This window comes from Dermacentor albipictus, chromosome 5 (assembly GCF_038994185.2).
Source record: "Dermacentor albipictus isolate Rhodes 1998 colony chromosome 5, USDA_Dalb.pri_finalv2, whole genome shotgun sequence".
NCBI lineage: Eukaryota > Metazoa > Arthropoda > Arachnida > Ixodida > Ixodidae > Dermacentor > Dermacentor albipictus.
The window spans coordinates 38,159,770-38,175,296 of NC_091825.1; the positions used below are offsets into that span (position 1 = coordinate 38,159,770).

At 47.4% G+C, this 15,527-nt stretch overlaps 1 protein-coding gene across 1 annotated transcript in view; it reads left to right on the top strand.

The window, feature by feature from the left end:
• The window catches only part of LOC135909510 (decapping and exoribonuclease protein-like), a 104,892-nt gene that overhangs the window by 72,651 nt on the left and 16,714 nt on the right, over nt 1-15,527 (top strand). The window contains exon 5 of the mRNA XM_065441484.2: nt 10,862-10,947. Within this exon, the coding sequence (XP_065297556.1) occupies nt 10,862-10,947 (86 nt within the window). The remainder of the gene's footprint in view (nt 1-10,861; nt 10,948-15,527) is intronic.

Genomic DNA, 15,527 nt, shown 5'->3' on the forward strand with positions numbered 1-15,527 from the left:
AGAATACGAAAAAGCATTTGATTCAGTAGAGATACGAGCAGTCATAGAGGCATTGCGTAATCAAAGAGTACAGACCGCTTACGTAAATATCTCGGCAAATGTCTACAGCCACCGTAATTCTACACAAGAAAAGTAGGAAGATGCCTATAAAGAAAGGAGTCGGACAAGTAGACACAACTTCTGTAATGTTATTCACTGCGTGCTTGGAAGAAATATTCAATCTACTAAACTAGGAAGGTTTAGGAGTAAGGATCGATGGCGAACACCTCAGCAACCTTCGGTTTGCCGATGACATTGTCTATTCAGCAACACTGCGGACTAGTTACACCAAATGATTGAGGACCTTAACCAAGAGTGTAAGAGTGGGGCTCAAGAATAACATTGCCACGACCTCGACACAGCTGACAGCCACACGGTGCAATTCGGTGCCACATGCTAGGCATGTTGGGTGGCTCGCAGAAGAAGAGAACGACGAAGGTGCCAGGACAGCGATAAATAAAGAGATCTACAGCGTCGACCGAAGTCCTTTGTGGCTTTGTCTGTGACAATATACAGAAGACAAAGACAATGATGAACCGGGCAAAGGTCAAGAATTCAGGATCGCAGGTCAGCCTCTAGAGTGTGTGAAGGAGTAAGTTTACCTAGGTCGTCTAATCACAGGAAAGCCTGATCATAAGAAAGAAATTCACAGAAGATTTAAAATGGGCGGGTTGGTATACGGCGGACATCGTGAGCTCCTGACTGGAAGCCTCCCGTTAACAGTGAAAAGGGAAATATACGATCAGTGCATTTTACCGGTGAAGATATATGGGGCAGAGACTTGGAGACTGCAAAGAAGCTTGAGAACAAGTTAAGGACTGCGCATAGAGCAATGGCACGAAGAATGTTAGGCATAACTTTAAGAAAAAAAGAGAGCGGTTTGGATCAGTGAGCAAATGGGTATGCACGTAATTCTAATTGACATGAAGAGAAAAAGATGGCACTGGGCAGTTCATGCAATGCGTAGATAACCGTTGGAGCATTAGGGCGACAGAATGGGTACCAAGAGAAGGGAAGCGCAGTAGAGGGAGAAAGACTAGGTTGTGCGACGAAATAAGAAAATTTACGGGTACTGGTTGAAGTTGGCTGGAGCAGGACAGGGGTAATGGGAGATCGCGGGGAGAGGACTTCGTCCTGCAGTGGACATAAAATAGGCTGATGTGGCTTTACGTGCGGTAAACACGATCTCTTTATGAGGAACGATGTAGGGCGGCCCTTGTGACTTTTTTTTAGCCACGTTGAGTTCTTTACGTGTGCCTAAATATGGGTGAACGAGATTTCTCGCATTTTGATCCCATAAAAATGAGGCCGCCGTGGCCTACGTCGAACCCTTATCCCCAAGCTTAGCCCGAGGCTTGGCGTGAAACTATAGCAGTATAGCTGTCATATGATACCCCCTTGCTTGCACAAACTTACTGTAAGTATGAGGGTGAAGTATGAGCGATGACAAGCGAAATCGAAACAAGCAAGGTTCCGCCTAAGAAAGCATTTCTCAAACGAAAACAGCGCATAGATTTCTGAGGGAAGAACATCGTCTCTAACGCATTTAACCCTGCAACGTCCAACGTGTCATATATTCTACGCTACGTTTGATGCCTCAGAATACTGATTTGGCCGTTTAAACTTCAGATCTGCATAGTTCAACAATTCATTTAATCTATAATAATTACTATAACAGAGACTTGTTATCTAATCAATAGCATGTTATTTCATATTTAAATATACTCGCTGTCTCCAGACAAGTTATTACAATGATCATTAATGTAATATGCGCATGGTCATTTGGAGGAATTGACATATCTACAAAGTAGTCAGAGATATTTTCTGCAGGAACACGCAGACTGTAGTGCCTTGAAAAATCACACAAACGCACACACACAGAAAAAAGAAAGAAACGGATAGGCAGAAGTCGCATCTTTACGTGGTCGGCAGTCTTTGTTATCACGTTTGAATCTGCTGCCTGTCTCGGTCATCGGGTGATCTATTGCAAAACCTAATAGCGGATAAGTTGACACATTAAAGTGCAACTTTGCCGTCAACCGCAATGAGAACCACGTCTCTCCTGCGCTATCCATCATTGTAATGTCCTTCTAAGCCTCCTTGTAAACCCTACTTACATACCCAATAACAAAGGCGCGAATAGGAACGCGATTACTGTTTCCTTCAATAGACAGGTAACCTCTAGTTTGCGCCAGCTAGGTTAGCGCTTACCTTTCCCTTAGCGGACAGTGTTACCGTTGATGTGGTTTCCGTGATGGAGACGTACCTTGGTCATGCCGAAATTCTGGTGCACTGAACGGTTTCGCTTAATGCCGCAGCAGCCTCGAAAGCACGAAGTGCCCCTTGACAAATCCACAAAATTTTATAGAGTTCAGGGAAATTCGTAGGTGAGACAAGCGCTGGTTCGCGTCGTATAGCGAATGTTTATTTTCTCGTGCCTTCTGTCCATCCGTGTGGCCTGGTAAATCAAGTGGCGCTTACGTGCAAAGGCGATAACGCTTTGTAAGCTCCATAGGTATAGCTTTGACGCCTACGCCTTTCAAGGTAAAGTGCTCTGATAGGCCAGGTTGAGCGTAAACTGTGGTCTCGTCGAAACATTGTAATTTGAATAGCCTGTTTTCATGGTGATAGAAAGTGCAAATATGGTTATTTTAACTGCTGCTCGCGAACAGCGCCCACAGTGGCGTCTGCGTCAGCCGGCGTTTCGTGTGTTGTGACAACAGAGACCTGCCCACATGACAGCTGGAGGCTCCCTCGCTTAGTCGTGCGTGTGTTCTGCGTGTAGGTGGAAAAGGGTATCTCGGGGGTTTAACCGATGCCGGGTGCTTCGACACTAAACGCCCCTCAGCGCAGGCAACCCAAACCTCTGGGCCCCGCTTCACGTAAATGGTCCCCTCGAAGAGACCCGCTCGGAGAACATCGTTAGTTTGGTTTCCTATTCACGCCTCTCCGAACTTTATTTTAATGCGATTATCTTTCTTCGCCTGCTCTAGGCCTTTGGAGCCAATGTATGTTTATGTGTAAGTATATATTTATTTCATTTAAAATAGTGTCAATCCTCTAGCGAGGATTGTTAGAGGAGTGGGAACAAAATAGGAACATTACAAAAGCATAGGTAACAACTCCCTTATATATTCACAGTGAAGTAGACGCGCGTATGAAGCGGTTTATTGACGTTTCGGCCGGGGTCCAGCCTTCATCAGAATGGATGGAGGCCGGACCCAGAACTGCTTTTTGTCTGGTGTATATATATATATTGAAATACCACGGTTGAGACGACGCTTTATTCCACGAAGCACGAAGGAAAAATGGCGCCGACGCAAAACGAACACGACCCGATGATTGATGATGACTTTGTACAGATGAAGATGAAGTCCGCATAAATGCTTACACTAATTTCCCCCGCGGACGGAAGCGGCCAGCCTGGCCGCACATTAGACAGTGGAACGGAGATGAAAGGGCTTCAGGCGAGAAACGTGCACGATCTCTGTTCCGCGGCAGCGTCGGTCGGTTGGGGTCTCAACAGGTGTAACGCGATAGTTCACCGGTGAGGTCTGCTCGATGACTTTGTAGGGGCCAAGATATCGAGACTCAAGCTTCTCACATAAACCGGGTGTTCGCGCAGGGGTCCATAGGAGCACATCGTCACCAGGGCGGTAGGAAACGACGCGATGAGAGGCATCGTACCGATGTTTGCGATCGTCTTGGCTGGCTGCAGTGTTCATACGGGCGCGACGATGACATCGGGCAAGACGAGACACAAACTGGTCGCAAATGAATGGTGAAGCGTTGACGGGGCCAGAGAAGAAAGAAACGTCGAGTGATGAGGTGGGGTGGCGGCCGTATACTAAGAAAAACGGAGAGTATCCGGTGGTCCGTTGAACAGACGTGTTGTACGCAAATGTTACAAATGGGAGAATCGCATCCCAGTTATGATCAGGTTGAATATACATGGATAGCATGTCACACAGCGTGCGATGAAATCGCTCTGTTAGGCCGTTGGTTTGAGGGTGGTAGCTAGAAGTTGTCTTGTGCACGGTGTTGGACGCTTGCAGAACTTGATTAAGAGTGCTTGAAAGAAATGTCTTGCCTCGGTTGCTCAAAAGAACTTGAGGCGCCCCATGACGTAAGTAGACAGACTGCAAGAAGAAGGCCGCTACTTCTGAGGCAGCTCCTGAGCGTATTGAGGCTGTTTCAGCGTACCGGGTCAAATGGTCAACAGCAGTGACGATCCATCGGCTGCCATCTGGAGTAGGAGGGAGTGGCCCGAAAAGGTCAATGCCGACGACAGAGAAGGGTTGTGCTGGACAAGGAAGTGGTTGTAGGGTCCCGACCGGAGCAGTAGTAGGGCGCTTACGGTGTTGGCAAAGCGTGCACGAGGCAACATATCTAGCTATGCTCGTGGAAACGCCTGGCCAATAGAATCGGCTGCGTATGCGCTCGTGTGTTTTGTTGTAACCCAAGTGGCCTGACGTAGCGTCATCGTGTGAGGCCTGCAGAACTGCAGCGCGAAGAGAGCGCGGTAGAACGGGAACCCATCGATGGCCTTCCGGGTGGAAAATGTACCGGTAGAGCACGTCGTCTTCAAACTTGAACAGTTTGAGTTGTTTCCGTAGCCTGGCATTGGGTGGAGATGAAATACCGCTAAGGCGATTGATGATACTTTGGCAATAGGAATCGGCGCGCTGGTGAGTGGAAAGCACTGAAAGGCGGTTTGATGAAGTCAATGAAGAAATCGGTGTAATAGACGAAGCGTCCTCCGTGCGGCCAATTTGACAAGGTGATGTGATGTGCTCCGAGGATGGTGGTAATGGGCATCGTGAAAGAGCATCGGCATCTTGGTGCTTCCGTCCGGACTTATATATGACATTGAAATCATATGCTTGTATCCAGCGGCCAAGACGTCCAGACAAGTTTTTGATCGTCGACAACCAACATAGGGCATGGTGGTAGGTCACAACCGTGAAATGTCGACCGTGGAGGTATGGATGAAATTTCTGAATGGACCAGACAACAGCCAAACACTCTTGTTCGGTTATAGAGTACTTCGTTTCCGCGGAAGTGAGAGTGCGGCTTGCATATGCAACAACCTTTTCGCAAAATTCGTGGTCGCGCTGCAGCAGTACGGCACCAATTCCGTGACCGCTGGCGTCAGTACGCACTAATGTGGGCGCCTTGTCATCAAAATGACAAAGAACAGGTGGGGATGTTAGTGCGCGCTTGAGTTCTTGGAACGCGGCTTCACACTGATCGTTCCAATCGAAGGAACTGGAACTAGTAAGGAGCTTGTGGAGGGGCGAGGCAATGCTGGCAAAGTTCCGGATAAAACGTCGAAAGTATGAGGCGAGTCCAATGAAGCTGCGCAGTTCTTTTGCACGAATTGGACGGGGGAAGTTGAGCACCGCGGAAATTTTATCCGGATCGGGCTGGATGCCGTCTTTGCTAACGAGATGACCCAGGACTTTAATCGTTGTGCTAGCGAAACGGCACTTCCTCGTGTTTAGTTGAAGTCCGGCATTAGAAAGGCATGTAAGCACCTCATCTGAGCGTTGCAGATGGTCAGTGAAAGTCGAGGAAAACACGACGATGTCGTCGAGGTAACAAACACAAGTTTTCCACTTGAGGCCGCGAAGAACCGTGTCGATCATTCTTTCAAATGTGGCGGGAGCATTGCAGAGACCGAAAGGCATTACATTAAACTCATAAAGACCATCCGGAGTAGAAAAGGCGGTCTTTTCTTTGTCCGCTTCGTGCATTGGGATTTGCCAATATCCGGAGCGAAGATCAAGGCTGGAGAAATATTGCGCGCCTTGCAACGAATCAAGGGCGTCATCGATACGGGGCATGGGATATACATCCTTACGGGTGATCTTGCTTAGCGCACGGTAGTCAACACAAAATCGTACCGATCCATCCTTCTTCTGCACCAAAACGACGGGTGATGACCAAGCACTGGCGGAGGGACGTATGACGTTTCTTTTCAGCATATCGGCGACGTTCTCCTCGATGATTTTGCGTTCGGCCAAAGAGACTCGGTAGGGACGACGGCGAGTCTGGCCATCGGTGTCGATACGATGGAAGGCAACGGAAGTCTGCCCGAGTGACGAAGTATCCATATCGAAGGAGGCCTGGTGCTTCGTAAGCAATTTTAGCAACGCTTCATGTTGAGCAGCAGTAAGGTCAGGGCTTATCACGGAAGTAAGGGCAGATGAAGCAGATTTGTCCGGTCGAGGAAGAGCTTGCGAGGCAGCAAGAGGAAGCAGGGAGACTGGTTGGGTATCCACATAACAGGTCACTGCGGAGCCTTGAGGTAGGAGGATCGTCTCAGTGGTCGCATTTAAAGCGATGATTAATGCAGAGTTTTCTTTGAACCGCACCAGGCAGGAAGCGAAGACAATCCCACGGGCAAGACAGCGACCGTAAGGAGTGATGAACACGTCGCCATTGGTGATGTCCGTAGAAGAGAGACTTATGACTTGCTCGTGGCCGGGAGGCAGTACAGAATCGGCAGCAGTGATAAAACGCAGTTGTGGCTCATCGGTACTCCCGCTGCGATGAACTGTCTCGCTCATATGTACTGCACGTTGATGGCAAGAGATTAAAGCGGACGCTGACGAGAGAAAGTCCCAACCTAAAATTAGTTCATGAGCGCACGGGAATAAAATCGCGAACTTAATGTGATGACAGATACCATCAATGAAGACGCGTGCTGTACATTGGGCTGATGGTCGAATGATTGCTCCATTAGCCCCAATCAGAGATGATCCAATATAAGGCGTCTTCACTTTCCGCAGACGAGAGCACAGGTCTTCACGCATAACAGATATAGTAGCTCCCGTGTCAATCAGAGCTAACAAAGACACACCCTCCACAGACACCAATAACATGTTCGAAGGACGTTCAGGAGGACTTGGAGCACTTCGCGGCGATGCAGTTTTCCCTCCAAAAACTGCACTGGTTAGTTTTCCGGTCGCTGGACATGGAGTTGGGAGACAGGTCGAAGTGGCGAAACAGAACGTCGGAGCGGCGATGGAGAGCGGCATCTCGAGGCACGAGTGTGGAGTGCGGTGTTGGAGAAGTCGGCCGGAGATGGAGAACGGCGAACGGGGGGAGTATCCTCATAAGTGCGGTAAGCGCGAGGAGGTGGCTCATCGCGTTCAAAGGCCGCGTAACCACGACGTTCGTCTTGCTGGCGGCGTCGGCAAAACCTGGAGATATGTCCTCGAAAGCCGCAGTAGTAGCAGATAGGCCTCAAGGAACGCCAGGCAGAGTAGTAAGGTGGGTTCGGAGCTCGGGTGACTAAAGGTGCCAGCTGATCGTGAACAGGCGCAGGTGGTGTAATTGGAGACGGCGCGGCTGGCATTGCAGCAATCTGGGCGTAAGAAGCCGGTTGTGGGCAAGGAGAAGCGTTGGTATGCTGGGCGTTCTGCAGGGGGGCCAATTCCTCCTTAATAATACCGCGCAGGTCAGTAGAAGCAGGTTGGACGTGAGCGCTGCTGCAAGGGGTTGAGCCATGCGCTTGCAATTCCTCACGAATTATGGCTCGAATGATAGACCGGAGCTCAATACTGTTCGCCAGGGGGTTGTCGGAAAAGTCCGGTTGCAAGCGGATGGACTGCAGGGCGTCGAGGCGCTGACAGACGGAGACGAGGTCGGACACCGTCGATGGGTTTCGAGCGGCGAGTGCGTGGAAGGCAGTAGATCCGATACCCCTAAGAAGGTGTCGCACGCGATCAGGTTCTGGCATGGCACTGTCGACACGGCGGCAAAGCGCGAGGATGTCCTCGATGTACGAAGTATACGATTCGCCATAATGCTGGGCGCGCTCAGACAGCCTCTTTTTCGCAACTTCCGAACGAACCGTGGGTGTGCCGAAAATCCGCCGTAGCTGCTCCCTGAAAGACGACCAATCACGGAAGTCTGTCTCATGATTCAGGAACCAGGTCTTGGCTACTTGAGAGACGTAAAATGGCACGTTGTTTAACCTCGATGTCTCGTTCCAGTTGTTGTAGTCGCTGACACGATCGTAGTTGTCAAACCAGTCTTCAACGTCCTCACCAGGCAAGCCAGAGAAGATTTCAGGGTCGCGATACCGGTTGTTGGCAGGGCTGGGAGTGGGGGTCGCTGGCACTGGAACCGAGATGGTGGATGCTGCGGTCTGGTCTTGCGACATGGCGGCCTCTTGGCGTAAGCGGCGTCCCGAACGTAGCTCCAGGAGAGATCTTGAAGTGGATTGAGGTCGAAGGGATCTTAAAGCGCCTCCACCACTTGAAATGCCACGGTTGAGACGACGCTTTATTCCAAGAAGGAAAAATGGCGCCTACGCAAAACGAACAAGAGCCGATGATTGATGATGACTTTGTACAGATGAAGATGAAGTCCGCATAAATGCTTACAATATATATATATATATATATATATATATATATATATATATATATATATATATATATATATATATATATATATATATATGTATATATATATATATAATGCGCGCACAGGAAGTTTCAGCGAGCACCTTCGAAAATCTTTGAAGGTTGCCTGTGGAAAATGTCACAATTCTAGAGTTCATGACCTGGTCTGCTTGAAGCGGCGGACAATACTTGCACAAGTAATTTAGAACCATACTCGACTAATTAATAAACATTCATTAATTAAGCTTCTTACTAATTGCATTATGGCCCATATTGCAATTTACTAATTCTAGCCGTGGAGTTCGCAAGGCGGATTCATTTGGAACGAATTTTCGAGATGACACCAGTTTCGACATTTGTTAACGAAACGTCGTTTCATGCAAGAAGCACACAAGTAACTGGAACGCCAATGCATTTCTCCGCACAGTTCGGGAATTTATATCTCGAAACTGGTGTCGTCTTGAGAATTCGTGGCCAGTGGGTCTGCTTGCGCAGAATTTGTACTTTGCAATATGGGTTACAAGATAATTAGCTCAAATGTTATTAGTGCATTCTTGTTAATTCGTCGATTTTGGATTTCAATTTTTTGTGGAAGTATTGTCCGTCGCGTCGTGTAGACCAGCGCATTAACTAGACTTGAGCTATCTGCCCCAGGCAACCTTTAAAAAATTTGAAACCACACACACACACACACACACACACACACACACACACACACACACACACACACACACACACACACACACACACACACACACATATATATATATATATATATATATATATATATATATATGTAATTGGGATATAATCTGCTTACGCCGGCCCTATGTCGCACGTTGTCTACCAGTTTGGGCCATTAGGTATTTTCTCGTGTTCGTGATGCCGTCGTGGTCTTTCAAGCGTCATTATTCCAGCTGCATTACGCGACCATTGCCATACCGTTATCGTCCCACCTTCTCCGCCGACCAGGTGGCCCAAGCTTTCGAACGGCATGTGGCACTCGGCATGGGCTCAATCTCGTGATGCTGACGAACTCGTTCCATCGTCGCCCCGCCATTGTCATCGGACAGTCGTCAGGCATTTACTGTCTACCCTTAACATGCCCCGTAGTGGGCGTTCTTTCGCCGTCATCCAAGCTTCGTCATCCGATTTCATGCCATCGTCGTCACGCCATTCTCGTCAGCCCTGGTAATACAGTAGTCGTCACACCATTGTAGCCATACATTCGTAATCCTAATGTCCTCGTACCTTTTTCATGTCGTTGTCGTCATTTTGTCACGTCATGCATTCGTTGTCGTACCATCGTCGTGATATCGTCGACATCGCTCCACTGACGTCCTTCTACCTTCGTAATCCGACTCTCACCATGCTGTCGTTGTCATGCCATTGACGTGACACAATTGTCACCATACCGTTATTGTCGCACGGTTGTTTCATAATTATCACATCAGAAACGCCCTTTTATTGTCTTCTTGCTGTCGTCGTCATTTCAGTACGGTCGTTCCATCAATATTTGTGAACAGCGCGCTGGATTCTGTTTACTCCAAATCATATTCACTTACCTTCCCTCAACGTCCCAGAACATATTGTGGCCACTTCTTAGTTCCTTTAAATTCTCTATTCCAGAACCAGTCCTGTTTTATGCGTAGACCTTGCGACCAGCTGCAGTTCCTGGCAAGAGGGCAGCAAGAATGAGAAAAACATTGGCAGTGCTGCTCATTTTTAACCTCATGATCTTGCTTTTATGGTTCGTGACTGTCAATATAAAACGCTGTTGAAAGCCCGCACTGCGAAGGGCAACTAAAGACTATTCGTTCACGCTTTCGCTGACTAGGTGAAGTCCCGACAGCATACTCTCCTCCTACTCCAAGCTTCCCGCTCGCTCACCCTCTGAGCTTCCGGCGTCAAGCGGAACTTACGTAGTACCAGTTTATGGTTTCAAATGGAAGCTTCATCACTGCTGTATAGAGGTGCGAGCGTGCGGCACGCGAAAATTTAAAGTAAATTACAAAAACCGAAGCGGAAACGTGATCCACGCAATCGGAATTGCGGAATTGCTTTGAAAGAAGAATCGGGGAACAGCGGCGCTCATGAAAAGTTGGTGATACTTAGCAAAAGTGATTGGTGCGCGTTCAGGGGGTGGGGGATTTAGGGGCAACGATCTGAGTTACGACCGGTTGCTCGATGCTCTGTTATTTGCATGAATATATAAGCACCGTGAACATTTTAAATTGTGAAACTTATCCTAGACAAATCTTCCAAAGCAAGTTGGCAAAATGCTTGATTTCTCATTTCAGATATTTTCACTCGAACGTAATTTCACGGCAATTAATTTTATTTTCCTGACGAATAGATTTATTCAAATACTGTTTTGCTGCGTCTTTTCTCGGTTTTCATTACAGGGAAAGTGGTCGGAAGACGTATGCATGAAATTCTGCGACCAGCTGCTTTCCTTCATCAAGCGGCATGTTGAAGAGAATGACGAAAGGTCTGTGAAATTTCCATTGACATTACGCGACTGCATTCTTTTCTATTTGTAATAACTTACACCTAAGGCATGTTTCCATCGTGGCCACAAAATTAGCACTCTTAACTGAGCAATAAGTGTATTGAGCTCAAGAGTTATGCTTCCTAGTCGCATCAGCGAAAGCTCCAAGAAAGAGGATGGGGGCATGGGGTCTTAAAGAGCACGCACGTGTTATAAAGTGACTGGCAAGAGCGTTTCTGCCCCTTATCAATAATTTCTGTGGTAGGAGTTAAGGCGATATTTTCTGCCGAAGATGCAAGCGCATATTTTCTTTTTTAAAAAAAGGCGCCCTACCTAAGGCTTTCTCTACCGCACTTCGAAATATACACTGGAGAACTAAGTATCATCATCTTTGCGCTGCCTGTTACTGAATGCGTAGTTAAAGCAACGGCACAAACATAGAAAAAAAAACACCAACGAGCAAAATGGGGCCATACATGAGGCTCAGAGCTGAAACTATTGGCTTATTGTTCAAATACACGCATTGAGTACATTGTAAGCGCATCTTCTAGGACGTATGCAATGAGAGAAAAAATGTAGAGGAACATGGCCGTCATCATGTGTTGTAAAGACTGATTGAAATGGCCAGATGGTGGCGTGCTTTTACAAAACTGCAACTGAGGAGCAACATAGACGCGTGTGCTTCCAATTGTACATTTCCATTGCTTGGAAACTAATTTTGAGACTGTCATAAATATGTTAGCCAAGTGTTACTGAACTGCGGGAGGCAGGAAAATCATAGTATCATCATCATCATCATCCTCATCGGTATCATCATCATCATCAGCCTAGTTACGCCCACTGCAGGGCAAGAACCTCTCCCATACTTCTCCAACTACCCCGGTCATGTACTAATTGTGGCCATGTTGTTGCAAACGTCTCAATGTCATCCGGCCACCTAACTTTCTGCCGCCCCCTGCTACGTTTCCCTTCTCTTGGAATCCAGTCCGTAACCCTTAGTGACCATCGGTTATCTTCCCTCCTCATTACATGTCAGGCCCATGCCCATTTCTTTTTCTTGATTTGAACTAAGATGTCGTTGACCCGCGTTTGTTGCCTCACCCAATCTGCTCTTTTCTTATCCCTTAACGTTACACCTATCATTCTTCTTTCCATAGCTCGTTGCGTCGTCCACAATTTGAGTAGAACCCTTTTCGTAAGCCTCCAGATTTCTGCCCCGTAGGTGACTACTGGTAAGACACAGCTATTACAGTGAAAGCTCGTTAATTCGAACTTCAATAATTCGAATTTATGGATAATTCGAACTGTACCATTTGGTCCGGCCAAGCTCCACAGAAGTCTATGTATAAAAAAGTCCGTTAATTCGAACGCGAGAAGGTTCCCTCACGGATAATTCGAACTACGCTCGCCTGGCACACGGCCAGAGAAACGCGCCTACTGCCTACACACAAGGCTGTATTGCCTCCGAAACGGGGAGAACGGCGAGAGAAGGCAAAATCGGAAAAAAATCTAACCGACGCGGGGTCAGCCAGAAGGCAGCGGCGGCTGCCGCCTCTCCGTTCTACGTAACCTCCGAGACTTCTTGCCCGTTGCGAATCTCGGAGGCTTTGCAAATCTTGTACAGCTGCTAATTTTGTGCGGAGATGGCACAGCAAGCGCCAAAACACAGCGAATCAAGTACGTCGCAGCTGCCCTTGCAATCAAGAACGAACGAATCAGGGCCTTCGCCACCTTCACATGTTCGGCGTCTTTGTCTCGGCAGTCTTCATCGGTTGTGTACCTCTGTTTTCAGCTTAGGAGGTATCGGCCGTCGCGATTCATTGTGATGGTGTTAAGCCTCGGCTAACGTTCGTTTCGGTGGACATCAGTGGTGTGGCACAGTCGGACCCAGAGCTTCGACTTGAAGATTGCGTGTGCCCGCGGCACACGCCATCAATTTCTGACTCACCAAATTTCTGACATTCCCTACTGCTTCCAAATCGCAGTGTACTGTTGCTCTCCTTCACTTTCGTTAGTTCGAACTTTCGTTAATTCGAACTGAAGCGGCTTCCCCTTGCGGTTCGAATTAACGAGCTTTTACTGTATACACTTTTCTCTTGAGGGATAATGGCAACCTCCTGTTCATAATGTGAGAATGCCTGCCAAACGCACCCCAGCCCATTCTTATTCTTCTGGTTATTTCAGTCTCAAGATCCGGATCCGTGGTCACTACCTGCCCTAAGTAGATGTATTCCCTTACCACTTCCAGTGCTTCGCTACCTATCGTAAACTGCTGTTCTCTTCCGAGACTGTTAAACAACACTTTAGTTTTCTGCAGATTAATTTTCAGACCCACCCTTCTGCTTTGCCTGTCCAAGTCAGTGAGCATGCATTGCAATTGGTCTCCTGAGTTACTAAGCAAGGCAATATCATCAGCGAATCGCAAGTTGCTGAGGTATTCTGCATCAACTTTTATCCCCAATTCTTCCCACTCCAGGCCTCTGAATACCTCCTGTAAACATGCTGTGAATAGCATCGGAGAGATCGTATCTCCCTGCCTGGGGCCTTTTTTTTTATTGGGATTTTGTTGCTTTCGTTGTGGAGGACTACGGTGGCTGTGGAGCCGCTATAGATATCTTCCAGTATTTTTACATATGGCTCATCTGCACCCTGATTCCGTAATGCCTCCATGACTGCTGAGGTTTCGACTGAATCAAACGCTTTCTCGTAATCAATGAAAGCTATATATAAGGGTTGGTTATATTCTGCGCATTTCTCTATCACTTGATTGATAGTGTGAATATGGTCTATTGTTGAGTAGCCTTTACGGAATCCTGCCTAGTCCTTTGGTTGACAGAAGTCTAAGGTGTTCCTGATTCTATTTGCGATTACCTTAGTAAATACTTTGTAGGCAACGGACAGTAAGCTGATCGGTCTATAATTTTTCAAGTCTTTGGCGTCCCCTTTCTTATGGATTAGGATTATGTTAGTGTTCTTCCAAGATTCCAGTACGCTCGAGGTTATGAGGCATTGCGTATACAGGGTGGCCAGTTTCTCTAGAACAACCTGACCACCATCCTTGAACAAATCTGCTGTTACCTGATCCTCCCCAGCTGGCTTCCCCCTTTGCGTAGCCCCTAAGGCTTTCTTTACTTCTTCTGGCGTTACCTGGGGGATTTCGAATTCCTCTAGGCTATTCGCTCTTCCACTATCGTCGTGGGTGCCACTGGTACTGTATAAATATCTATAGAACTCCTCAGCCATTTGAACTATCTCATCCATATTAGTAACGATATTGCCGGCTTTGTCCCTTAACGCACACATTTGATTCTTGCCTATTCCTAGTTTCTTCTTCACTGTTTTTAGGCTTCCTCCGTTCCTGAGAGCCTGTTCAATTCTATCTATATTATAGTTGCTAATGTCCGCTGTCTTACGCTTGTTGATTAACTTAAAAAGTTCTGCCAGTTCTATTCTAGCTGTAGGGTTAGAGGCTTTCATACATTGGCGTTTCTTGATCAGATCTTTCGTCTCCTGCGATAGCTTACTGGTTTCCTGTCTAACGGTGTTACCACCGACTTCTATTGCGCACTCCTTAATGATGCCCTTGAGATTGTCGTTCATTGCTTCAACACTAAGGTGCTCTTCCTGAGTTAAAGCCGAATACTTGTTCGGTAGCTTGATCCGGAATTCCTTTAGTTTCCCTCTTACCGCTAACTCATTGATTGGCTTCTTGTGTACCAGTTTCTTCCGTTCCCTCCTCAAGTCTAGGCTAATTCGAGTTCTTACCATCCTATGGTCACTGCAGCGTACCTTGCCGAGCACGTTTACATCTTGTATGATGCCAGGGTTCGCGCAGAGTATGAAGTCGATTTCATTTCTAGCCTCACCATTCGGGCTCCTCCACGTCCACTTTCGGCTAACCCGCTTGCGGAGAAAGGTATTCATTATCCGCATATTATTCTGTTCTGCAAACTCGACTAATAATTCTCCTCTGCTGTTCCTAGAGCCTATGCCATATTCCCCCACTGACTTGTCTCCAGCCTGCTTCTTGCCTACCTTGGCATTGAAGTCGCCCATCAGTATAGTGTGTTTTGTTTTGACTTTACCCATCGCCGATTCCACGTCTTCATAAAAGCTTTCGACTTCCTGGTCATGACTGCATGTAGGGGCATAGACTTGTACCACCTTAAATTTGTACCTCTTATCAGGTTCACAACAAGACCTGCCACCCTCTCGTTAATGCTATAGAATTCCTGTATGTTATCAGCTATTTCCTTATTAATCAGCAATCCGACTCCTAGTTCTCGTCTCTCCGCTAAGCCCCAGTAACACAGTACATGCTTCTTTTGTCCTCCTAACCTCACTGAGCCCTATTATATCCCATTTACTACCCTCTAATTCCTCCAATAACACTGCTAGACTCGCCTCACTAAATAGCGTTCTAACGTTAAACGTTGCCAGGTTCAGATTCCAATGGCGGCCTGTCTGGAGCCAGGTATTCTTAGCACCCTCTGCAGCGTCACAGATCTGACCGCCGCCGTGGTCAGTTGCTTCGCGGCTGCTGGGGATTGAGGGATGGGGTTTGATTGTTGTTTTCATAT